Genomic DNA, 27,882 nt, shown 5'->3' with positions numbered 1-27,882 from the left:
ATCGCAGATCGACGATCGATTTCACGGAGATTAAATCCGACGTGCCCTAAATAAACTAAAGTCGACGTATCTGCATGATAACATTGAACGAGAGAAGCTATACGCGGAATCGTTATGCTGTCGCAAACTGCGAGGGTTAAATGCAACGGGCGTACTTAAATAATGCATAGCAACGTTTTACAACAAGCATCCGTCATCAGATATGCAAATCGTTCGCGCAACAAGCGATAAATTTGCATCCTTTTTGCATATATTAACCGCACAATTACTGGCACGGTAGTATCTTTCTAGCGGATACAGCCGCTAGTATCTGCGCATAATCCTAATAACTCGTGAAACGTTTCGAAATAGGAGATACCGCTCGAGTGTTTAAAGTCGACCGCCGCTCGTAGGAATTGGTTGTAACGCAAAGAGAACATATTTCATCTTACACGTCGCCAACTAAGTGCTCCTCGTCGCGAGCACCGTTCTTGTCGAAAGCTGGATGAAGCGTACGTGCGCCCTTTTCAAAGGTTGCGCTTTTATGCAACTTGATGGTGGAGTCTTAGCTCTAGGCGGTTCCAAGAGAAGATTGAAAATATGGAATCTAAACCGAGACTTAACCCAGTTCGTGTCTCGCAGTTTTTCACTACTTAAAAGTCTCGGATGCTTCCCCAAGCTCGCCCACTCGCTTCCCAAAATCTGCATTTTTCAGCAGCGCTGTTAACATTATGGTATTACAGCATGATGACGTTGCTTTTTTTTTTTAATCATGCATTAAATCCTGACTTTCCATAATAACAACATACAGATTCGATTGATTTGTAATAAGTTTCAATATGTCGAACAATTATTCACGCATCAATTCTTGAAGCGTTTGACGAGTTTACCACAATAACGACGTACTAATAAAGTAAGCAATCAAAGCTGGGTCAACCATTAGTAAATAACTACCCTCGAAACTCCATATAATTCGATAGAGCGAAAATGCGGGAATTCATAGGGTAATAAAACACAATTATCCGCGAATGGTTATGTCGGGGATACAAATTGCAGAGATACGCGAGGGTCGAAAGGATGGAAACGAACGGGAGGAAAGGATCAGCCAAGTCCATAATATCGTTAGAAAGTTCGCACCATTGAGATATGAATACAAAGCAGCGTTGTCTCATGCAAGCCTTACATTCGCGTATATTACATATACACGCAAGCATATGTATATGTACACACACACGCACACACACATATTAATGCAAGCACATTGCGGTATAGTGGGTCAGTTCGGAGGGTGTACTTGGGAATCGAGCGAACATACGGGACCGTTCTCTTCGTAAAGTGGATTACACCGATTACAGGACGAACTTAATTAAGGACTGCCACATAAATAACCTTCACCTTCCACGCTGTCAAGTGCGCGAGTTACGCGAGTAATCCGCGCGCAGTTCGAATTCTTCGCGTCTTCCACCTTTAATCCTGCCGGCGCGACACGCGCTGAGAAAAAAGAAGCACTACTAACGATGAGAACGGAGAGAAAAGGGCGAACGAAGATTATTCCTAATTATGATTTATATCGCTCTGTGCGCACACACATGCATCGTAAGTTCATTCACATTTGTGCGAATGTTTATTTAAAAAAAGCATGAAGGGAAGGTAAAGAAACGTAAATTATGAAAATAATAATTAAGAGTTTTATCAGAATTAAAATAAATAAATAAATAAATAAATATATTAACAGTGTTGTGTAGAATATTTTCTTTCAGTTCTTTTTTAATAAAAATCTTTTATGTATATGTACACGAGAAAGATTTTTATACTGAAATATTAAAAAATTTATTTAGATATAAATCTGGAAATAATTTTGTTGAATCATCAAAATAACTATTATATATAGGACATTCAATCTAGTTGCTTGAATGTCAAAATCTTTGCAGGATTGTTCAACATGCTTGAGCTTTCGAGATAATTATTTTGATGGTTCAACAAAAAGTATTTTCAGATCTGTATCTTGCTAAAGTTTTCAATACTTCAGTAAAATCGTTCTTTCTGTACACATACAATGTAATATTTTTGTATATATATAATACATATGTTTGGAAAAACAAATTTTATACTAAGAATAATTAACAATTTATCAAAAGCTGAATTTGATTATGACATATTGAACTTTCGGTATTTACGATTCACATTCAAATAAAGAAAAATTAATAGAATTGCTCTTAATCAATTATTACTAATTTGTACGACACGTTTCATATAGATATATATTTGAGTATTCTTAGAAGTATCGACTTTCTCGCGAAGAAAAAATTCCATACATTTTTGAGTACGTTATAAACATTATAAACGTTACCAATGATTCTAGATGATGTAAAAAGTAGAAAACAACGGACTAGCTGAATAGCAAAGGCATCAATTCGAAGTAATACTTTCATCCCTCGTTCTATCATAACTGAGTACACAGTGTTATTTAACGTCAAAATCTTGTAAAAATTCAAAGAAAAGTCCTCTTTAATTTCCAATACTAATTTCTAAAGGGATTATATAAAAAATAGGCCATTGAATTCTCGTGCTTCGGTTGAGTTCAATCGCCGGATATCGCGACGCGCAACATTGTGGACGATAATGGGCCGACTATCGCTCTCACAAGGCCGGTATGTTAGAGGTATCAAAAGAGAGAGGAGAAAAAAGGCGCTCAGGGATCGCTCGCGTGCACCATTTTGATTGAATTTTTTTTCGATGTACGGCGAAATTCATCCACCGGCCGGCGAACAGACAGTTACGTTCTCGTACTCGCTCGCACGCTTTGTCCACTGACTTTTTCAAGCGCGCTCCGCTGTCCGCATCGCCACTATTGCGGCGGTGCGTGAATCGCATAACAGTCTCGATACAACGAGCGATAGCTTGGGGCACAGGCGACGACAGTCAGGCGGCAGTATCTACGGAATGCAATTCACCAAAGACAATGCACCGCGTTAAAATGGCACGTATAGATAACTCGATGCCCTTGTGGAGCATACCGTACATGCATAATACACATAGACGCGTAGAGAGAATCGATACCCGCGCGCTAGGCTAGCACTCTTCCTTGCAGACCAGGCGTACAAGAGGCGGGGATGGGGTGCAACGACTGGCAATAAGGGTGGCGGAGACAGGACCAGTCGGAGAGGGTAAGTCAGAAGGTAGACGCAAGACGTCAAGATCCTTTCACCTTTTGCGACCCTATATTAGCCCGATACTGGCGCGCCCTTCTTTTCCCTCGCGTATATAACGTATATTTCGTCCTTTGAGTCCGGCGAGCGATACGGAAGCGGAGTGCTCCGAGGGTTGTAAATGGAAAGAATATGTCATTCACCTCGCGAGCAGCACAGTTTGCATCCCTCCTTTACGTCTGTCCCGTCGTATAAATATTGTCATATAAATATCGTATTCGGATTGTGACGGAAAAGTTGGTGTACTCAATAAGATTTACAAAACGAGAATCCCTGGCAATTTGCGAACTATAGCAAACGGAATACCTATTGTAGCTTTAATTAACAGCCGCGCGAGCGGGAGCAGCATGAAAAGATAAGACGCTCGCAGATGTGAAATGACACCCCCTTTCTATAACTCCACTTCGTAGTAAGATTATTCTTGCTACAATGTTAACGTACATTACTTATTAGAGTTACATCGGGTATTAGCTTAACCCGGAACGCCCTTTCCCTTACATCATCCGTTATCCGAAATGTATATCTCTCCTGAACACACACATACATTCGCATTATAGACGGGAGACGTTACATAAGATAAGGCTGAGGGGTTTCGTGAGAAAAGAAGAGGGAATTTAAATGCACGAGTACGCGGTAGGATGTGTGCGTAGATACCGTGTGTGTATATGTATATGCATGTACACATAACCACCTTATACCTATCTCTCTCTCTCTCTCTCTCTCTCTCTCTCTCTCTCTCTCTCTCCCTCTCAATCCTTCTGCCGAAACATCGTATGCATACATGCGAGAATATACATCCCCCGCGGAAGCGGTCGAGAGAGAAACATGGTGCGCTCACGCGCGTAGACATTTTGTACACGAGAAGAGCGCGGGATAAGTGACGACACCACCAATGTTGCGGTGGAAGAAAAGGAGAAAGAGCTTAAACGCCCAAGCGCGCGGAGACACACGCCCGTATATGCATGCATGAAGATTATACAGGCGACATATGTATATACGGTAACGCGATACGATATTCCGAGTGTGCTAAGTGCACGCGAACGCCAGGTCCGCGTATACCGTGTATGTGTACCGGGTACACATACATATAGGTACGTGTGTGGCCGGGCTGTTGGGTGCCGCGTGCGTGATCGTGCTTGCGCGTGCACCGACGCTTTACATAATATCTTTGCTATTGTAAAATGCAAAGCACCGGCGCGAGGGAGTCCCGCTGAGCCAGCTTTTCCCCGCGCCGCGTTTGCACACTGTACCGCACCGCAGTTCTGTTCTGTTTCTGTGTGAAACGGCGACGATGCGCGCGGCTGTGTGAGAGAGCGGAAGGAGAGAAAGCTACGGGTGCGGCAAAAGCTCGCGGAAATAGGGAGGAGACGCCTCGAAAGCAAGTTTTTGTCTTCTCATGTAAATCGCGACGTAGCCAGAACGATTGAAGACTTAAGATATTTTTATATTTCTTTTCTGAAGGAATCCATTAGTCTCCGGGAAAAGTCACCGCGATACGGATATCATATAGAGAACCGACCACCTCTGTGGTTAATGCGAGTAGTACAGTCATTAGTTGTGGGATAATTGTTAAAATAAAGCTCACGCGGAAATGTGACTAAGGGTCTGGTCTAACCGAAACTACAAACTGGACCCTACTAAAACCATGTATTATTGTTACAGTTAAAACAGGAAAGTGTACTTTCGGGAAATTCTAAATATACCAACAGCGCGTGCACACGCCAAGTGTAACATCAAAATTTCCTTTTTAAAGTAATTCACAACTTTTGCCATTAGACGCTACGGCATCGTTTGTATACAGACGAGAACAATCATTAGCGAGGTGCGAATTTAAGATACTCGTTATTCTCCGAGATATATCGCAATCAGAGTGTCTACTTGAAATGTTCGTTGGATTGTAAGAGAATCCTCTTGCGATACTCGCTTGAAATTCTTAACAAGTAACCTGCAATCTCCTCGATCATTAGATACCTTCGATCAGCACCGTTCGATTGCACAACTGAAAAGAATTTATCGTGCCAAGCAACCATAGCGATAAGTTCATCGTCTATCAAATTTTCTCTTAGAATATCGTGATTCGATTGAAGAACAACCTGTCGTTAACAAAACAAAAAAGAATCATATGCGGCTTATAAATTCGCAGTTTATTGTCATCGATACAAAAATAGAAAAGGGAAAAAAATTCTAACTGTTCCCTGCCGCGCCGAAACGTGAAATAAAAGCATCGATATCGGCGGTGTAAAAAAAGATACCCCGTCAGTGCCCCCGAAAGTGCTCGATTTTTACAGACCTGCGGTGCAACACCGGGAATACATTTCGATATGGAGATATGATCTTCGTACGCGACGGACGCGTGAAAGATTAATGGCGAAGCGGCGTACGCAGTTTTTGGTTGAACCAGCCCCCTCGTTGATGGGATTAAAAAATTCAACGACTCGTGGCAGCGCGAGGTGTCGGCTCTGGGATAATGCACGGCGTGGCGCGTTGCAAACGCAGACACGCACCCTACGTCAAAATAATAATTTAACCGATGATATTATTTAGCGGAAACTTCCGGTGGTCGCGTCAACATTGCCCGACGTTGTCTAGTGTCCAGCGCGATTTTATATTTCCGTGGCTTTGCGGCTGCAATTTCACAGCGCGGATCACAAAAAGCGAGCGAGCTCTTTCGTTCACGTGCAATTAACCGGCATACGTCGGCGGTAACCTAGCTATGGGGTGGTCGATACAAGAGTGCACGCTGGAAAAAATCACACATCCGCTCGTGAGAGTCCTATGTCGTTCTGAACGATCGGGATGCTGGCTATTCCCTTCCGATTTAAACGTCGGATTTATATACACATACACACACATATATATATATATATGTGTGTATATGTATATGTAAAAAGAATTATTATAAATTTTAAATTTATTAACGACACGTAGGAAAGAATGGAGAAATTATGAACATGAGATAAACGCAAACAATATTATTACATTAAAGAATAATAGTACAAAATATATTACAGTATATTAGTAGCGATAATCTCTCGTTTCTCGCAGTTTGATATATGCTTGAAATGTCACGCTATAAAGCCGTAATCACACCATAGGTTACCAGTTCCGATTGCCGGTTAACGATTCTATTTTAGTCAATCGTACGATGCAGCGAATACGGACTAGTTGCATCGTGATTGAAATAGAACCATCAACTAGGAACCGCAGCCAGCAACCCGTAGTGTGATTACGGCTTAACACGTGACCAACGCACACGCCGTAAAATAAATATCGTTGCATGTTTTAATGATTTTGATATAGAATAGGAAATTTTGCGAATACCTAAGGAAAAGATTAAATAAAGTCGACGATTATTTATCAATTATAGAAATCCTTATTCAAATGGTATTGGCTCTTATATATTATTAATATAAAAATGAACTATAATTTTAAACAAAAAACTAATTTGACGTTTCCTGCGTGGCGACGAGCAATTCTGAACGGGCTTTGTTCTTTGTATAAAATTATAATTTATATCAATAATATATAAATGTTAATTACTTTAAAGTCAAATAACATTTTTTTCCTAAATTATAAATTCTTTGAATATAAAAGAAAAGAAGATATTTCTATTAAATAATCGTCGACTTTGTCTAACTTTTCCCTGATGTTCGCAATTCTTCTATTTTCTTAGAATGTTCTTCCAGATATAAAAATTCTTCCAGAAATAAATTTTCAGAGCTGCTTTATATATAGTAGTGTCCATTTTCTGTTATTAGAACTGTACACAGAAAACACACACACACACACACATTTACAAGGTTATTTCACTATTTAATAAACCGGAAAAAATACATTCAAAAAATTTAACATTATTATTTTCCCAATATTTCGCAAACAAATAAAATCCTCTCATGAGAAAACTCGATACGTGAGACGTGTACAGATTATGAAATAATTCAGCGAAAATGTAACTTCCACGATCTTACATTTTAACATCGTGTCATATCCGTCTCGCGAAAGGAAACGAGATTTTAGCGAAAACACTTAAACAATACACCAGTGAACATATACGAGAAGAAATAGCAGTGATATCGCGACTACTCCAGAACAACTCGAACTCGCGTCGTAACCGCGTTCTAACATCTCGTCGCTATTGCCACGCAATTAAGGTAAGCATTATACAGGAGTAAGATGCCATTTTGTATCCAAGTGTGCGTGTTTCATACTGCCGTTTTCGTGCCGCTTTTCGCGACTTTACAACTCTGCCACGCATGAAAGGAACATTAAAATCTACGTAAACGCGCGTATGCCTACACCAAGTACTGTTTTACAAGTATACTCTATATATTACGGATATGCGAGATGATTTACCGTAAAGGGGAGAATGAAATTGTCGCTGCGGATGTGTAATTTATTTACAGAGAATTTGTATTACACCCCTCGCGCGCACGACTAAATCCTATTTCGTTGTACATAGATCCGCGGCACTCGACGACGGGTTAGATTTCCGTTCCCGCTCCCGCAGCAACGAATTCACCAATTCCACGAATTTATCCAAGCGTAAATAATTGATAGTTCGGGAAAATTGTCCTAAATTTTGTTTGTTAAGTGAAAGAGATAATTTGATCGACAATGTTATAATTTTAAAAAATTACAAATAAAAAAACCTACGAGAATTTATAAAATAGTCTTCATTCTTATGAATCTGAAAAAATATACACGATTTTTGTTGAGGACGGTATTGCTGAAATATCTAAATAATTTTGTTAGACACTATCAAAATAAATATATAGGACACTTAAACTAGAATGTCAAACTTTTTTGCAACATTGCTCATGTTTGAGATTTCTGCACAATTATTTTGACAATCCAACAAAATTATTTTCAGACCTGTATCTAAATATAGCTAAATTTTTAAACACTTAAATAAAATCATTCTTTTCAGATAAGCTATAAAACAATATCTATTGTAGGATATTTTGTGCATACTTCAGTGATATATACGTGTAAATTGTATAGACCTCATCGCATATACAATCCAAATGTTTATATTTTTCGGAAGGAAATCAGGATCTATTGGAAAGTTAGCCCACTAAATTTCCGTGAGGATATTCCACCGAGTTGCTCATATTTCACATTTTGGCCAACGAGTGCGGGGGCACGTTTTCGGTTAGCAATATTCCGTGAGTCCGTGTATCCACGCCAGTCTAAATAAGCCTTCCGGGTCCCGAAGGAAACGTTTACGACCAAGTTAGCTGCTAATCCCGGCCATAGTTATAGTCATTAAGCCACGCTTAAACCAACGTTATTGCTTGCATTAGTTTCCGACCGGGCTTTCGCGTAACGCTCAATTTCGGCACGGCGATATTGTACTTTATTTTGTACCACAATCGCGGAAACTTCATATATAAGTTGACACAAAGTTCACATTTGGAAGGGCGAGCCTTCAATCGATCAGTATTTAATCGAAGCTATTAATCGATGCGTATGATAATGCGTATGATAACATCATACTAATGTGCGTTACTACAAAGCGATCTGTCAAGTTTCGCTACTTCTCGCTTCATTCGGTTCACCTATCTTGAACGCTGAGAGATGTATTGTATATGTATCGCGGAGTGAAATCTAGGCAAAGGCAACGGCTGCAATCCTTCCGTGCGATAATCAAAGGAAGACACATCCTGCACGCGTACGCTCGTCGACACAAAGGCAATCAATGATCACAGACTAAATTGAATTTTGCAAAGCGACGTCGTCTCTTCACTGAGATGCGAGAACTATTTAGCGTGGTATTTCCTTTACTAACATCGGCTGATTGATTCGATATTCATTCAATAATCAATAGAAAAAGGCCGAAAGAATCGAAAAGCCAAGTCGATGGCTAACATCCTCCGGCCAGTTTTGAATACAGCGCTGCGGCATAATTCGCCCAAGTCCTCCTCTTCTCTCCTCTCAACCCTCTGCTACCCTCGCGCACGAGGTAGCGTAATCCATTTTGAATTTACAGATTACGAGGTTGGCTGGATCGTGGGGATTTATGGCATTTGATGGATGCCTATTTACGACCACGCGCGCAGGAAGCGAGTAATCAGTTCGGCTTCGACGATGCATTCAGCGCGTCGCATGAAACATGCACAGAAAGTCGGTCTGTTATTCGATGAATGCGATACGGTGTAGATTTTCGACTGGCTTTCGGGCAGTATTTTCTTCTCGAAATAACATCGATGCAAAGATCGATATTTTGAGAAGGGTGCATTTAGGAGCGATTTGCTCGTTCGTTATTCCTCGATCAGGTGCTCGTATTAGTGCACCATACCAGACACACATCTGCGGGCTGATACATAATCCGCTGTTCACTGGCGGGGAACAAAGAAAAATCCACTTATAGCCGGCCATCGGTCCGCAGTTTCAAAATTAACTCTAATCTAGGATCAGACCGCTTATAAAGTGCGGTGGAGATTTATGAAAAAAATAGAATCGACCGACGATGTCGGACGGATGCGCTCTAATTGCGCTCGACGATGGACAGGCTTCCTTCGCCGGATAATTGTACATTATTCCACGTCGCGGATTTCGCTCAGCACGGCCGGAATTTGTTATACGGTGAGATAGACTAAGAGCGCACCGTCGGCGACGGCGGCAATGTAACTTCGCGGTGAAAAAAAGTTTTAAGACCGGTTAATGCTTAAGAAAGTAAAGCCGTGAGCTTTAGCCCCTTCGCTGTTTGTTGATTATTTCCTCAGATATTATATTTTAAAGTCTCTCTTTTTTAATTCTAATGCCAAACTCTCTTAACAACAGTACTTTGAATTTACTTATTCTTATAAAACTCAATCTCCTACTGTCTTTCTTACGAACGTTCGTATACTCATGGATATTCATATCGAAAAATTAAAAAACATTTCTTTATGTTGTCTACAATTTAAAAATTCATTTGATTTTTCCATTTACAAAGCTTACCGAATAAAACTGTGACAAGCAAAAGAATATTCTTTGTCCCATAATCTACCTTCAGGGAAGAGAGAGAGAGAGAGAGAGAGAGAGCGAGAGAGAGAAACATTCGTTTCGATGTATATAAAATTCGTTGGGTGATATTGTCACTGAAATAACACGCACAAACGCGCAACACAAACTGGCGGTTTTCGTTCCGGCGTTTGCGGCTTTTGTTACTTTGTTACCAGCGGTTCATATTTTCACCGATACATTCGCCGTTTATCTGATAAACGCGTGTAGGTAAATCGAATTTTACGAACGCGCTTTTGAGGTCAGAAATAACGGATATGAAAGCAAGGAACCATAGGGTAAGCACGGTATTATCCACGAACGTAATGTCGATCGGATAATATAAATCGCGATTACGCGCTGCGGAATATCGAATACAGAGAGAGAGAGAGAGAGAGAGAGAAACGCATATATGTATTCGACAAAATAGTGCAGCAACGTAGCGTGCATAAATTATGACGTAAACTGTGAATACCTAATATCACTCTCGTTTCACCCGGCTTGCTGAGTATACCATTATCGTAATCGAGATGGCGTGATAAAGCGCAAATTGGCACCGATCATAATCTCTTCACCATATCAGATTGATCATGTGCCGTTATCGCACAACACAGGTACAAGACATCAATTCTTTGCTGAGTGCTTTAATTTTTCGAAAATACACAGATCAAATTAATTTCATTTCTAAATTCGATTGTTGTCTATTAAAATGTCATTATTAATTCATGATCCTCTAAACTGGCGGAACCGCAATCATGCAACTAGTCTTCCGATTGCTGTTGAGAGTTAGTCGAACAATGTTGAGATAACGTTGAGATAACGTCGGAGACGAGCAAAAGCTCGTCCATTCAAAGCGGTCTCGTAATATCAAACTATCGTTAACCGTTATTCGACAAAGTATCATCAATTTCTCGTGTATAGCTGTCGTGACATCGGTCCTCATGTCCTATGTAAGTTGAGACTTGAACGACAAAAGCAATGGCTCGAGGTGAATCTCTAGAATGAAATTCATGAAATATTGAAAAACTCACGTAGTTACTAAAAGGCCACTGTATTCGTCGCAAACCGTGATTTCATTATAGAGAAAGGAAAAAGGTAGTCTTAGAATATTACGAGTACCTAGACACGGTAAACGAACAACGTCTGCCTCATTATATCCATTATTTCTTTCCAGTGCCTCCCCTTTGAAGAAAACCTTACCGTTTCATATATTCTTTCCCTTTTTATGACGGCGGAGCATTATGTGACAGTGTAATACGAAACTGGCTATTACGTACGTATACGTCTCCTTAACGGTATATATTACTATATATGCTTCGTATGTAGCTATGTTCCACTGAAACCGTTATCAGGAAACTCCGGAAGATTTTCACGCAAGGTACACCCGTCTAACAATTGCAGTATATATTATGAGAGAAGAATGTAAGTTATATTCAGAAACTCTATTTCACAAAGAGAACAAATTTGACATTGTCAAATATCAAACATTATTTGCCAAAAATTTTATAATGATAACAATGATTAATAATTTAATCTAAAAAAAATATATATATATATATACATAATGACAACACAGTAATTAATAAATTGATCGATCCAAAAAGTGGAAAATCTCAACTATTCTATGTCTCATAATTTTACAATATAATAATTAAGATAAATAGACAGGCAATATTGAAATGATAAATTATTCATTGGCGCTGTCTAGACACTATACTTTGCGCCACACGCGATACTCAATTTTGTTTCGCAATCTAGATTCAACGCAACGAACAATCGGAAGCGAAAACGCAAACAAAAAGACGCGAAACTTATTGCAAATGCACGAACAGCCCTGCACATGTCGCGAATCTCGCACGCGGTTTCCGGTCTCCAGAGCATCACCATGAAGAATCCAGGCGAGCTTAGTACACCCCGGCAGACATTCGACCGCCCCTGTTTCTCCATTGAGGGTGGATGTTCCGCGAAAGGATACGATAGAGAAAAGGCGGGAGAGATGGAGGAATCGAAGGAAGAAAGGAGAAAGCGACGAAGGAAGGAAGAAAGAGCAAAAGGAGCGTAGAAAGTGGAGGAACCAGAGGCATCATCCGACCCTCGATTCCCCAGGCGCACCTCTTGCTACCCCTTTTCTCTTACCCCTCGCGCACTCTTCCTCGCGTTACTCCACTAGACCACTCAAGGCACTCTTCGTACCTACTGCCATCCTCTGCTCTTTACCTTTCTCTCTTCTCGCTTTACCTCTCTCGTTCCTTCGACCTTGTTTCTCGCACTTCGTCACTCTTTAACTTCACGCCATGCTTCGACTTCATGCGTACCGCCAAATGGGGTTACTTACTTCGCTCCTGTAGCAGCAACTATGCACGCAATGACGAAATTATTGTTAATCTTTTGTCCAAACTAATTTTGCCATTCAGAGTGTTTTATAAATACTCGGAAAATATTTTAGCTATAATTAAAAAATGCCTACGCAGAGAGAGAGAGAAAGAGAGAGAGAGAGAGAAGAAAAGAGAGATTCTATGGAAGATTCATATAAACATTTTTATGGTGATGCGGAATTATTCTCTAAGATAATCCGACGGTATGCATGCTCAGCAATTTAGCCTCTTTCATTAAGAACGTTAATGACGGTTACTGGCTGGCCAACGACCGCAGTTGCGCAAGATCTCACAGAGAGGCGGGTAAATTTAGGCGTAATTAAATACGCGCGTCGGCCTTGATATTATTAAAGTTACAATGCAGAAGTGTATTTAATTAACTTCCGATATTGGCGCCGGTACGATCGCGTACGCGCCTACCTACGGACGGACGGATCAATTTACGTCGAAATTATTGTACACCGTTGTTGCCTGCTGTATTCATAATTCAATGGTACATCGGGTTAATATTAAATATCGAATTAGTACGTTCAATCAACCGCGAGCGCAGAGCGCTTTTGTCGGAAATTTATAGAAATTACCACTATTTTTGAGTTTTAATAAAGGTCGCCGCGACGAGCGGAATTTTATTCATTCCGCGTTGGCTAACACGGCCAATTTATCTGAAATTTATTTACACATCACCGCACAGTGACTAAATATCGAATGTAAGTGCACCGTATTACAGTCAACCAATTTATTGAACAACGAGTCCATTTATTAAACAATGACGTATCCTGTTAAAAATTATATAAATTTCCGCGCCAACTCCGCATTGGCTTTATTAGGAATTCTTAACATAACGAAATAATAATGATCTAATTGAAATAAAGCTAATTTTGCACATTGTCCGGACTTTAATTTGACCAGACATTATTACTACTTTATGTTCAGAATAATTTTAACTCGACATGTATTTATAGTCATGTATAACATTCTGCATATTTCACTATAAAAATTAACATAGTAATTATAAAACATCTGTAAGTATACTCATGAACACAATTTTATGTTTTACTAAAAAATTATATAAAATATGAAAATTATATGAGAGAAGAAAAATATATTGCATACGTAATTCGATGAAAATTAACTTTACAATATAAATTACTTCTTCCAAGTTAAAAGTTTAAATTTCTTCTTTCAAGTTAAAAGTTCAAATTTATAATAATATTAAATAAATGATAATAAATTGCAGTTATAGCAAATTTATTCTGTCCTTGCGTGAGTTTGATGATAATATATTAGATATATCTTGATATCTTGGGGCTCAAATGAAACGCCCGAAATTGGAACAATGCGCGCGTTCAATTCTCAAACTCTTTACGCACGATCTCGAGAACAAATTATAGCCATTTGTCGCACCCTTTTACTACGGAATCACGTGCCAAGAGGCTATAATACGAACAACGATAACTTCTTCCACGAATTTGTAAACACGCGTTTGATTTTAATCGATGTCTGGCTAATAGAGAGATATGAAAAAGAATAAAAGAGAAACCCATTCATATTGCTCACGCATATTTTATGGATCTGAACAATCAAATACCTATATATACCTAAAAATAATTGCACCCTTCTAAAGTTAACACGGCAATCATTTCACAATAATTACATGTACAGCTTTTTCTTGGTCATAACAATTAAAGAAAAAGTTAGTTTCAACGTAACGGCAGAAACTAAATACTTTTTCATAGTAAAATAAATAGATATTTAATTTTATTATTTCACAAATGTGATATATTTTTCAAAACTATAATATTATTTTTCAAATGACACATGATATATAAAAAAATATAGAAGAAAGTTGATATGAAAACTACTCGTATTTCACACATCCCTTTTTCAACGACTATGATGAAGTTGCTATTTCGCATTCGCGTCGGAAATTCGGCTAATTCGATGTGCGAACTCGCATTGCGGAATCGGCTGCACCGCGCGGAATAGTAATATCGGAGCGGTCTTAACCCCTGGTACAAGTAAGATCTAATGAAGCAATTCAACTGCAACCGCAGCCCACTTCAAAGTTTTGAGAAACACCGTATTGTACTGCCAGTATATTACAAACTGCAACGGCGGCCATACCGATGCCGCAGCTCGATTATATTTCGCGAACTATTATACTTCGAACGATCGAACATGCGGTGTGCAATACAGAGTGTCGACATCGCCGAAAACATGAACCTTCTTCGCATTCGAATGTGGCAATCTGTTATACGCGAACACGTAATGCAATTTCCATACTTGAAAAAAATTTCTCGCGATCCTTTTGTTTGTGTAAAAATCAGCAAAAAATATCAATAATCATTTCACCTTTGTCAGAAAAATTTAACATTTTCACAGTTTTAATGAATAAAATTAAACCGAAAAATCTGATAGTATTGTTGAAAGAATATTGCTTTAGAAAAAAATATATATCTATAAAATAAAAATTTAATTTTTATAACCATCGTTGAAAACAAGAACTTTTTACATTCGAATACGATAACATACAGCTTTAAGTGAAAACAAGATTTTCACAAAAAATTTTACAATATTTTTGTTCATATACAGAATACCAGTAATATTAACGCACAATATTTTTTATCGAAAGAATTCAATTTGTTTTAGCTTTATTGGATAAGATTAAAAAACACACAAAATTTTTTAGGGGAAAAAATACATCTATAAAATTAAAGTGTCTAATATTTATAAATCATTCAGAATGTAAAAGATTCAGAAATTTGAACTTTTTACATTCAAATATAACTATTTACGTGGCAACGTAAATGGTTGTATTTGAATGTAGAAATGTTTCGCGAATACCGGATTTAGAAAATATTTTCTGATATTTTTACCCATAGAAAAAATAATATAACAATTCGTTTTTTTTTTAGAAATAATTTAACGTTATTTCAGTTTCCATGGATAACATGAAAGTAAAAAAGTTTAGAAAACGATTTAAGAAAATATCAATCCAATATAACTCAATTATATTGTATTTTATCATGTTATGTTAGATTTAGATATATTTTCTTAGATCTCTTCCTCTAAAACTTTTCTACTTTCATTTTATATTATATTTTATATAAATGCATATAAATTCAACATAAATTTGATTTAAATCATCGTGTTGAAACTATGAGTGTTTCGTTTTTAAATGTGGCAATTTACGCGATAACATTGTCACACTTTTACATAATCTTTCGTGATAACATCATACGTGCGAAATATTAAAAAATTATAAAAATTATTTCAATTGTATTTACACAAACAATTAAATTATTCAGTCATTTTTGACTTTTGTTTTAATCTTTTTATCGGCTGCTCTAAACTTTCGATGTCTATGTATATACTTGGACGCTACGTCGAAATGAAGTTTGTCTTCCGACTTTCTAAGTTCAGTGCTGAACTTTCTTTTCATTACATCTCCCGCAGTAAATCTATTTTTAACATTTGTTCAATCGGCGAACATAACCATTGTTTTCAACACACGAGAGAATAAAGATCGATGAAAACTTCATTGAAAACTTCATATTTTCACCGCGCATTTAACATTCAATTCGATTATCGGATTCCGATTTTTATTTGAATAACATTACGGATTAAATCCATCTTTTTTAATACAACCATTAAGGCAGTAAGAAGGCAGTAAATACGACGATAGAATTTTAATACTCCCCGGAGAAGCATCGTGTATTAAACGATTGTTGCGGGCAGAAAACAATAGTGTTCCATAAACTCGGAAATCCGAATATCGTCAATACAAACTTCATCGTCGCTATCGGTGTAATCCGAAATTTACCAATGGTTGGTGCCTCTTTTCCACATCGTAACCACAGTGTATTGAGTAACAATTATCGGCCACAAAAGCGGCACCGGTGCGGCCCGGTCAGCACCAGTCAGCGATTCGCGCGATAGAACTACTACCCCTACTCACCCCGTCTGCCTCTCGTTACATGCTCCGACTCCACTCGTCTCGCCGATTAGTCACGAGTACTCGCGTGGGACGAAGGGCCAGAATGTGGCGTGCGCCGAATCGAAGGGGGTGCGTCTACCGTCCGCGACAGAGGAGGTTGTGCCACAAAAATCCCCGATTCACTCACCACACCTGGGACCTACCGACAAGCTTTACTTTAGGCTAAACGAGGGAGTATACTAAGTTCAAGCGTATGCGACGCGCTCGCATATCGTTGACTCGCGTAAATATGAAGAGAGAAGGGAAGAAAGAAAGAAAGCGTGAATCCTTCGCTTAACCGCGTAATAAATGTGCTCGCCGGCGACGTCGGAGACCGTCCGAGGGCCGAAAAGAGCGACGACGTTGGTACCACGGCTCGCCGATGCCGACTGTCGACGGCGGCAGCGGCTGTCGGCGCGGCCAACCCTTCGGCGCGCGCGTGCGCATCATCCCCAGACACACCGCCACCCTTCGCCAACCCTTCGCTCTCCCTTGCGCTCTTCTCCTTCACCCCCTCGCCCGCCAATCACGACTGCTTTTACAATGCCTCGAAAAAGGTAGTGTCCGCAACAAAGGGCAGAGTGCCTTTTCCGGCGGTGTTTTTTCCCCAGAAAAGGATGCGCTCTTGGCAGTATCTGTCAAAGGCGGGGAATTTAAATGATAATGAGAGTGCGATCCGCGGATCGCCGCTATTTTACGTCCGACTGGGCCGGTCTTACGCAAATGACTTTTTTTATAACGGAAGATGGGAAGATTCTTATATAGTCTTCTACTGAAGTATTAGCGTCATTGTGTTATTAAGGGTGCGTTTCACTTAAAGTTCGCAATGCATACATCATTTCCATCATCCAGGGAGTCCTGAATTTCATTCTGTATCTCTCTCCGCAGAGTTCGTTTTGGACAATGTCGAAATTGTCTTTCGTATTTTATCTCTTTCATCATTTTATACGGAAGCTTCTTGTACTCTTCGTTACGTTTTCCGTTGGCTTATATGTGATACGCGATTTATTTTGTTGATCCCTTGAGGGATGTCGTGTAGCTCCATGTGAGAAATCTTACATTCCGTATATACTTCTTCGAAAATTTCGTTAAGCATACGTAGTATTGACTTAGTGGGAGTTACAAAGGAACTCTTTAAATCTGGCTGACTCTTTAATTAGGACATATAGAATTTCAGACATATAGAAATTGATGGTCTCATTTCCTCTATTACTATTATCAATCTCTTGCGCAAGTGTCTAATTGGACAAAACAATCTTAGTATCTTTATGTAAAATATTATTATATTTAAATATATAATTTAGTCCATCACGAGCATTCAGATGTGCAAAATAGACTTTAGCAGCAGCGTTACTAGTGCCTCATCTTTTGTATATATCTCATACTTATATATAATCAGTGTATTTCTAAATACATAATAAATTTAATTTCATTTCATTTCATTCTAATTTAACATTGATAAATAACAAAGATAAATTTATGCTGAGTATTGCGAGTCAAATGTGGAACATACCCTATGCCCGTGTCATACTATGAATTAGAGATTGAGGGTTGCGAATTAATAATTAGAATTTAATCAATCAGAATGAAACGGATTAAAATCAAAATTATTTGATTGATCAAATTCTAATTTTCAATCCTCAATTTCCAATGCGTAATATGACACGAGCACACAAAAAACTTAAGCAGTGAAACGTAAGCAATCAGCGAATTAGCCAATCACAGTAGAGATAGTAAAGCCATAATGTAGCAATAGAAATTCTACTTACATATTGATTTCCTTATTGCTTACTACTTAAATTTTTGTTTGCCATGGCCTTAAGAGGCGGCAAAACAATATGCTGTCACCAAGAGTCGAATCCGCGCGGCAATCTTTATAGAAACGATGCATGTAGTCGATGCACGAAGTCGAATACAGATGCGAAGGATAACTCGAACGAATAAATTGAAGACCGAAAATCTTTTCCTCCATCGTCGAGGACATTTTTAAGAGGAACAATATACCCTCCCCAATATGCGCGCATTTTCACGTTCCGCCTCGTATTGGCAACGACTGGCAATGACATACATCGTCGACACATGTCACTGACTTCGACGAAAGTCTTTAAGTAGTTTTCAAAAATTTGCCATTTCGACATAAAAAGTATTTTAAATTCAGCGACATATATAGTTGCTCAGAATTAAAAAATATACTGCGTAAGAGCATTCTCAAATTAAAAAAGATGCACAACTAGAAAATAAAAGCCTTAAACGGTCACGCCAAATTTAATGCTTAAATAATTCGATGTGAATTTTGTGCTTATGAGCATCAATATTGTTAAATTGCTTGTTAATTTAATTTGTAATATTATTATTTCTAGTTTTGTTAGAATTATGTTTCAAAACTGAAAATCAAGACTGAATGAAAGAGATCCGGATTCGATTCCCAAGGAATAATATTTTTCGCAATAAAATTATTTACAGATTTTAATTGTTAAGATCGTTCAAAGATGCTCTTATGAGCATCGAATTGTTAAATTATTAGTCAATTTAACTTGATAGTTCAATGGAGTTTATGTTTCAAGCCCGAAAAACCATTTTGGCGCGTAGTTTAAAGGACTAATCTTATATGTAGTATAAATTCACATAGAATTATACAAGAGCATTAAGATCCAGCTAGACCGTTAAAAGGCATTTATCTCATATTACAGTTGTGTATTCATACAAATAATCCTACGAGATACTTACAATTACCTAGTTTAATACTGAAAATTAAATTCGACGCGCAGTTTGCAGGATTGGATATGTATATAAAATTCACACCGAATTATTTAAATACTAAACTAAAAATCCATAACCGTTTAAAGCTTTCATTTCCTAGTTGTATTTTACATTACGATTTTAAAAGATACCTGGCTTAATATTAAAACAAATATTTTGCAATATTATTTTTATGAGGTATTGCATTACGCATTCCCTAAAAAAGGCTTCGATAGGAAATCAGCTACACGACACAATTCATTAATTATGCAGGTACGATACGTCTACATACATTGGCATAGTATTATCGACCATTCTCTAGGTTGACAATAGTAGCAAACCCATGGATAATTAATGACATAGCTAGCATTAATCAATCATGTAAATGATATTAATGTCCAACAATCATCTATAATATCAGTCCGTAAAGATTAAATAGACCGATAATTTGGCTTTAACGTATTCGCTCGCGTAAATTAGTAACTATTAAATCACGTTAAGCAACCTTGCAAAAGATACCTCGTACGCACTTCTCGCATTAGTTAAATATTGTCAGTCTCGCTGTAACTTTTTAATGAAAAATGACCACCGCCGCGGCGATACTGGGAAGTGCACATCGATGCACGCCGATGACCCAAATCGGAATTTATTAGAATACGAGGTATAAAGGTTACAGGAAGAAAAATGAAGGTGCGGAGGAGAATCGTGTCTGGTCATAAGCAGCGATCTGAGATACTGGGCGGACCGCAGCGTAAGATATATCCACCTCGTATGTGGCGCATACACCCGGGTGTATCCGAGGGCTCGTCTTCGTGGTCCGATCCGGTGGCACAGAACCGCACGTGTTTGTATGTACGACGAGCTATGACGGGAGATAGTGAAATGTAGTGCGCCGCGAGTGCAGGCGCGGCCCGACGCGACGGCGGTATGGCACGTCGGGACGCCGTCGGAATTATTCGCGTTTGAGATAACTCGAGTCAACGACATCCATGGACGATAGTTCAACGTGCAAAAACGCGAAAAATTGCGTCGATAACGCCCGTGTTATTTCCACGTTGGATTTTATGTTGGAGATAACTGATCTCGACTGGTGAAAAAAAATTTCCGGCCTTTACCTTAATTAATAATGCTTTAAATACACGGAAAGGGTAGTTTAGCTGAAGTATTCGAAATTTTAGCTAAATACAAATCTGATAATAATTTCGTTGGATCATTAAAATAATTATATAGAATGTTCGAACTGTGCAGGTTGTTAAAACTTCTTATAACATTGTTTACTATGCTTGAGATTTCTACGTAATTCTTTTAATGACCCCCAACAGAATTATTTTCAGATCTATATTTAGCTGTTTTTAGATATTATGCATCATTTTTTTTCTGTGTAGTAGCAACAATGGTAAATCCACGTAAAAAAAATTGATAAACCCAACAGAAATTGTTCGCGTGTCTTCCATACAGACAAAAAATACTGATGAATTTTACTGATACAATTAAAAATTTAGCTCAGTGTACAAATCTGAACATAATTCTGTCAAAATAATATAGACTCAAACTGGGCGTTAGAAAATTTTTTACAACATTGCTCATCATGTTTGAATTTCATAATTATTATTATACATAGTTATTACATAGTTATTTTGATAATCCAACAAAATTATTTTCAGATCTGTAGCTATCTAAATGTTAGTGTTTGATGAGTTTAATTTGATCTCCTCAAATATTCTGTTATTAGAGAACGTCAATTGTGGTCGACTAAATATTTTATGACGAAAATCAGTCGATGCTTGACCAAACTAACCAAAATAAAGACTAGATGTAGTGGAGATAAATTTATTTAATTTAGCTTCATTATTTTAATATACACACATATGTATATTTATCTATTTAACTAATTAATTACTGAATAACTTCATTTATAAGAACGACTATCATTTCATGTGTGAGAACGTCGCGAAAAGAGACCACTGTAATTTGATTTATTTAATATGTGGAACTGGTTGGAACACGAATTTTTAAATATTTCAGCAAATTCATTCTTTTCGTATAGCTTTTCTTTAGACAAGAATACTAAACAAAATATCAGCTAACTGTAGTGTTATTTATAAAAAGTCTTTGGCAATGTATTATATGTAACCACACATATAAGTACACTAAAAAAAAGTCTGGTTATATTAATAGAAATTCTAATTGAAAAAATAGACAAATCAGAATTTTTTGTTGAATTTATTTTAATTCTAATTGAAATACAATCGAAATCTTACATTCATTTACCATCAGAAATTTTTCTCAGTGTACGACACAATTATTTTCCATAAACGACACAACAATCAGTTGACACTTCAATCTTGTGCTCCTTTAAAGTCAGTCTCGCGCATGAAAAACTATTAATTATTCGTTTAATTAAAGTGTAATCCGTATTTTTTAAATAATTAAACGCTAAGCACGGAGGGAGAAGGCTAATATTGGATTATATCATGTGATAACAGAAAGAGGTACACTAGCAACGCACTCTCGATATTAGTTATGCTAATTGAACCTACGTGCCGGGGAAGTGCAAGCGACTCGATCGCATGCATTTGTAAGCCGTCGTTTAATTCCCCACACAGATCCTACTGTCGCGATACGTCGCGTCGTCCTACACTCGCCCAGTATAAATTCAAACACGTCCGGCAAAATGAGCTTTTTGTTGTTTCCTTTTCTTCTTGCTCCTCTTTTTTAGTTTCTCTCTCTCTTTTTTTTTTTGTTTCATCTTTCATTTCTGTAGAACGGTAATGGCATGGATCAATACGATGACGGGCTGTTTCCGCTTAAGCGGATTTTCACGGCGTTATTTTCGCCGTACTCGCGAGCTGGTTAACTCGCCCACTGCTGGTTTGCAGGGGGGAAGAAAGAGGGAGAGAGAGAGAGAGAGAGAGCAAAATGCATGTGCTCAAAGCGCACGGAAACAAGCCTGCAGACAGTCAGGTCTCGTCTCCGCCACCATCGCGCCACCACCCTCGCTCTAAAACCCACCTACAGCTTGCTCTTTTTCTCTCCCTACCGCACTCCTTTGTCCCCCCGTGGTGCACGAGCTGCCGGCGATGGCGAGATCGGAGCTCGTCGTACACGCCCGTGCACCTTGCACGTATATAACACACGCGTACCGTGTCACATGTGCCATATAGGAAATGGGAAAACGAAATGAACCGTGAATAATTATGTATTACTTTTAATGCCTCACGGTTTATAGAAACGTGCCCGCCGATAGCAGGAAAATATTAACGTCAAAGGTACTTCCTTCATTTTCTACGGACGTATGTACCACCGCTGTACGTACACGGCATCGCCGCCTCAGAGTCAGGGATCAAACGATGCACGAGAGATTCGACGTATAACGACTTCTTTTTCCTTTCTTGCTCTCTCTCTCTCTCTCTCCTCCCCTCTCTCTCTTTCTCTCTTCATGAAGCGCTTTCTACATTTTCGCGCACGTACGCCGCGATATAACGCAAAATATCGAGATAAGAATTCATCCGATCATTATAATTTAGCATAAATTTATGTGCCGGAGAGATTGTGAGTTCTCGTCTCGATCGCCCGACGTGTATAAACGCGAGAATTTATCCGCAAGTAATATCTAAGCCAAACGGTAAGCACCATTTTAATTAATCATTTTAATTAATAAAAAACGATTACAAGAAAATACGGGCAAGAGGGAATAGACGCTGCAAACTGTGTGCTAATATTTCAAAGAAAGATCTTTATGTCTTAGATTATTAAAAATTTATTACAAAACAATAATTTGGACCATGTATTCTTTCGATGACAAGACGTACGTTTCAGTTAATTTTTTAACTATCTTCAGAGAAAATTAAAATGATCGCAGTACAAATTGTCATATTTTATTCTCTTTTCTGTTCCTCCTTATTCATATTTTCTTATTATGCTTTTTAATTATAAGAAATATTGATAATATGTCGTCGTTAAAATTATTAATTAATAAATAATTACTCCATAATTTTATTTTTGTGACGTATCTTCAAATTGCTATATTAATGTTTCAATATATCCGCAATTTCTGACGGAAAACTGCTCTACGTGTTATCGCGCGTTGTAAAAATATTTCACGATTGTCCAACATTTCGACCTCTAAAATCACATGTCGCGCTTTCACATCGCGAAATAAACGTAATTCTATTAATCGCGCAAAACCTTTTGGAACAATACATATTTGAGAAACGTTAGGCATTTCCAAGATATGGAACGTATGTAAATAATGCTGTAAAAGATATGAAAGATCAGAAACTTGCGGTACCGCCTGCAGGCAGATTTTATAATCACTCGCCGTGGTAGATCGAGGCAAGTTTCCGCTGCCCTTCGTCGCCCTTTCACACCGTTGAATCTAATTACGGGAACGTCAGTTTCGCGAACTTTGCTCGGTTTTACATCTTTATACATCATGCCACGATATTACGGTAGTTTCGCGTCAACGTCGAAATCTTCTGGACGATATTAACTGCAAATTTGCTTGTTCGGACAATAATATATCTTCAATTACAATGTCACAGATTAATAAAATAGAGACTGTCGTCTAAATTTTTGTGTGATAAAGTGTAAGGAATTCGTAGCATGAAAAAAGGAACGAAAAGCGAAAGTTACATTATAAGTCTGGATAGTTCAAAACTCGATAGTCCAAGGCGCTCTATAGTTCAGTCCACTTTTAAGAAAAGTATTGATAGATTCCTTTCTATAAAATTTCACACCGCGGTTTGTCAGATAAAAATGTAATCGTGAATAAAAATTTTACGGTTAGTTTTCAAGTAAAAATTCTTTTCTTAATCATATCCTTTTCCCATTTTTCTCTAATAATTCCAAATAATTCTAAGTTTCTTGTAGTTCGAATAAGTCTTAATCTTTATCGATTCAAATTTATAAAAATTTCGAATTATCGGAACTCCACTGGATCAAGTAATTACAGTATTGCGTCATAAAGATCTTATATGAAAAGATAAACATCGATTTCGAAATTATTGCTAAATACAACGTTGTTACGTTATTAAAAATTATGAATCAATCGTCCGCGTTTTCCATTTCGCGCCAAAAAAATGTAACTAAAGTACACGTATTCAAGCCGCATGAAAAGCAATTGATTTATCTGCTTTTCAAAGTTGGCACGAGGGAACCTTCAGCATCTCTCGCTTGTTCACCCCGCTCTGTTCGACAAACTATCACCAAAGAAGTTTTAAAGCTGACCGAAAGCAGCACCATTGGCAGACAAATGACTCTCGACTTTTCCTCGCACAAAGTAATATTTTGCATAAAAGTCTATTGAGAAAAAATCTCGCAACCATTTAAAGCAACAATCAGATATTTGTTCAATTCACAAAATAAGCGCCACGCTCAATGAAAGAAACTATAAATAATAAAAGACACGATATAAAACTCATCTTACCATATTATATTAGTTAAAGAAAGCGAGTACTGATTTTAAAGAAACAGAAATATGTAACGTATCGTGAAAATACACAAGAAGTATAACGAGTAATTTTCTTTAATGACGCGAGATTGCATTGAATTGCCATTCATTCCTTGATTTAATAATGATCTCATCGAGTCCGCTGTTATGAAAGAAAGCGTATTTTCTCAGCCAGAAAAATTCAATGAGAATAGTTTCGAGCAAAATACTTAACGATGAGTTATTTACGATGTTGCGAATCAACTTACATAGCCAAATCGGAATGAGATGATGACGAGCCAGTCGATGTCGATTTCAGCTCTTTCGTATAGTGACCCGCACGCGACAAAGCCCACCTCCATCGAGGACAAATCGTCTGTGAAATAGAGAAATTCGCGAGGATTCTCTAGAAAATCCGCATTCGTTTCTGGAATACTTATGACTGAGGGCTTGTTAACATTCAACCGCAACCAGGCCACATAGGTAAGTTGTTGGATAAGTATGTTCAAATATACATATGTATACAGTACGAAACATTTCGTCAAAAGTGAACCAGTTTACGATTCATCGTACAAAAGATACACAAGAAAGTTTCATCATTCAGTGGAATCGAGTCGTATATTCTTGATATTCTTGAACTCTGTGAAGCGTAGAATAAAGCAGAGATTAATTGATATCTTTAAGAAAATATTATGTTATTACGATTTTCTAATAATCGAATAGATCTTTAAAGGAGTCTATTTTTTAAATCTTATCACTTTTTCTTGGGTAAGATTTAATTCATTATATCATTGTATTTTTGCCTAAAAATATGACACCGTTTCAGCACAGCTATAAATGATTTTCCCATCTTCTCAAGGTTAACTGATAAATATATTTATATATTTTAATAAAAATATTAGTAAATAACCCCTTGTTAAAATTTTTTAAATTAGTCTTGCAAATTGGATCACGGTCCACAAAAATTTAATCTAATTTCTTAAATGAATAATTACTAATTACTTGTAATACTTAATTGTTAAATACAATTTGTAATGTGCATGATAAAGTATAGGACACCATTGTATAACACCCAACGCAATAATTTTCAAATTAGTAATTACTATTAATTGACAAGTCAATTGCTTGTCGTTTGCGGGCGTTCGCCCATTCATAAGACATGTAAAATAAACACGATCGTGTCGCTGCGCTTGCGTATGTTTGAAGGGACTCTTTGGATCGATCTTTTAGCTTTATCTGTGAATGGTAGTCCATGTGCAAAAGGACCTTCACTTCTAGAGACTAATCAACGGTTATTAATGAATGACACGACTGCATTGACAAAATATTTTTTCTTACTTATCAAATTAATATCTCGAGAATGAATAACTTAGACATATACCTTTCAATACTTCAAACTAATCATCGGTATTAATTAATACGCAGGTGTATAATTAAATGGTAATAAAATAAACATCCATATCTCCGAATATAATAATGACAGCTGAAACTTTTCAAAGTAATAGTTGTTACTATTTTTATCAGTCACGTTTCGAAGCGTAGTTAATTCACAAACGTTGAACGCAAAGTTCACAGCAACTTTTCTTAACAAGCTCTACTTTATGCTTCGTGATTTCTTTGTTTCAAGACACATTTCTAAAGCTCCATCTCCGCTCAGAATTATTACTCCAACGATAATAATGTTTCGCGGAAGTTCCTTATGCCAGGTCATTATTAGTAATAATATTAAGGATTAGTACTGTATGCCGGTAAATGTATATTTTATCATTTCTAATCAAGTTCTCATAACGAATACGGGAGATGTGACGGCCGATTTGCTGGTACAAGCCTGCTTTAGTATAACGTAGATAGGTTGAGACCCCATTAGATCTCAAGTTGATCCTGCAATCTCCTAAGGCGATACCAGACTACGAGTGCGGCGTCTGTAATAGGCGCTCATGTAAAAGACGGTCCCATATTCTCGACTTCACGTAAAGTCAGTGTCACGTATACTCACGTACAAAATTGTAAGAGCCCTTTAGCAAAGTGCTTTTGTTGATAATGTCCTCAGTCAACTACGCGCTTGACTGTGAGATGCAAAACGTGACAGGAGCGATTAGACAGTTTACAGGGATACATAATTCGCGTACACGAATATCTTATCATCGAGCGATCTACATGATATAGCTGATCATCCACAATGTTTTGCGATTAATTGCGAAATTGAGTATTTTCTATTGTAAAATAATGTTATGCCATTAAGAAAAAAAAATAGAATTGTATATCTAACAGTTTGCAGAATTAATTGAAGATAAGAAATCCGATTGAAATAATATTTTGAAAGATTTCAATTGTAATATTATATTGTTGTAAAAATACAAAAATAATAGTCGAAATTTCAAGCATATATCGATATATATATATATATATATATATCGGGAGTAACAAATCCCTTGCAAAGTATGCACATCCTGTATTGATCCTGTTTTTTATGCGCGTGCTATCGCATCCGAAATAATTTCTCCATTTATCTCCGTGTGGAACACACTAGCTACATATTATCGCGACTTTCCCGTTTCGAACCTATGTTTAAAGTTCGTTTTTCTTGGTTTAGACGGTGCCATTGTCCGCCGCGAACAACAGCAACAAGAAAGTAATAACATCATGGAGAAATGACAAATTCGCTGCAAATATTGCAGCGTATATACGTCATAAATTCACGTTATAGCTATAACGTTGGTCGTATAACGGTTTTCACCGTGTGTTTTACATTATACTAGAACGTAATCCGTTATAGTTAACGCAAACGCACTAATGTTTGTCTGAATCATAGAATGGCGAGAAATTATTCTCCGACAGAACTGATCGCTAGAGAAAAATCATCGGTTGTAAGTTAAATCATCTAATAGTTAAAAAGATACAACTAACTTTAATTTCAATACCCGCGAAATTCCCATTACTTGTTATTAAACTTTCTTGACCTAAGACATCTTCCTGAAATCTTCGCGGCACAAAAATTAATCTCATTCAAATGATCTGACATTTATGTTTATTACCGACTTCTAATTTCGAAATATTACTACCTTATTTAAAAAATAACACAATTTAAAAAATATGATTTTTGAGTTATTATCATAAACGACTTAAACATTATTCTATCAATTATCAAAACAATAGCTTAACTTAAATTATAAAAAAAACATTATAATA

At 37.4% G+C, this 27,882-nt stretch overlaps 1 protein-coding gene across 8 annotated transcripts in view; it reads right to left on the bottom strand.

Moving 5' to 3' along the window:
* Positions 1-27,882, bottom strand: part of LOC105145981 (uncharacterized) — a 282,127-nt gene that overhangs the window by 243,316 nt on the left and 10,929 nt on the right. For 5 of the 8 annotated variants that reach the window (XM_087409511.1, XM_087409501.1, XM_087409521.1 and 2 more), the window contains one exon: positions 24,963-25,069. The exons of 1 other annotated variant lie outside the window; for it this stretch is intronic. In XM_087409511.1, the coding sequence (XP_087265637.1) occupies positions 24,963-25,069 (107 nt within the window). Of the gene's footprint in view, positions 1-16,370; positions 18,866-24,962; positions 25,070-27,882 lie in introns of those variants that run through there. 2 more of the 8 variants (XM_087409532.1, XM_087409529.1) reach the window with 2 other exon arrangements.

Source organism: Acromyrmex echinatior, chromosome 1 (assembly GCF_024713525.1).
Source record: "Acromyrmex echinatior isolate Ae372 chromosome 1, ASM2471352v2, whole genome shotgun sequence".
Lineage (NCBI taxonomy): Eukaryota > Metazoa > Arthropoda > Insecta > Hymenoptera > Formicidae > Acromyrmex > Acromyrmex echinatior.
This window is presented reverse-complemented; position numbering and strand designations above follow the sequence as displayed.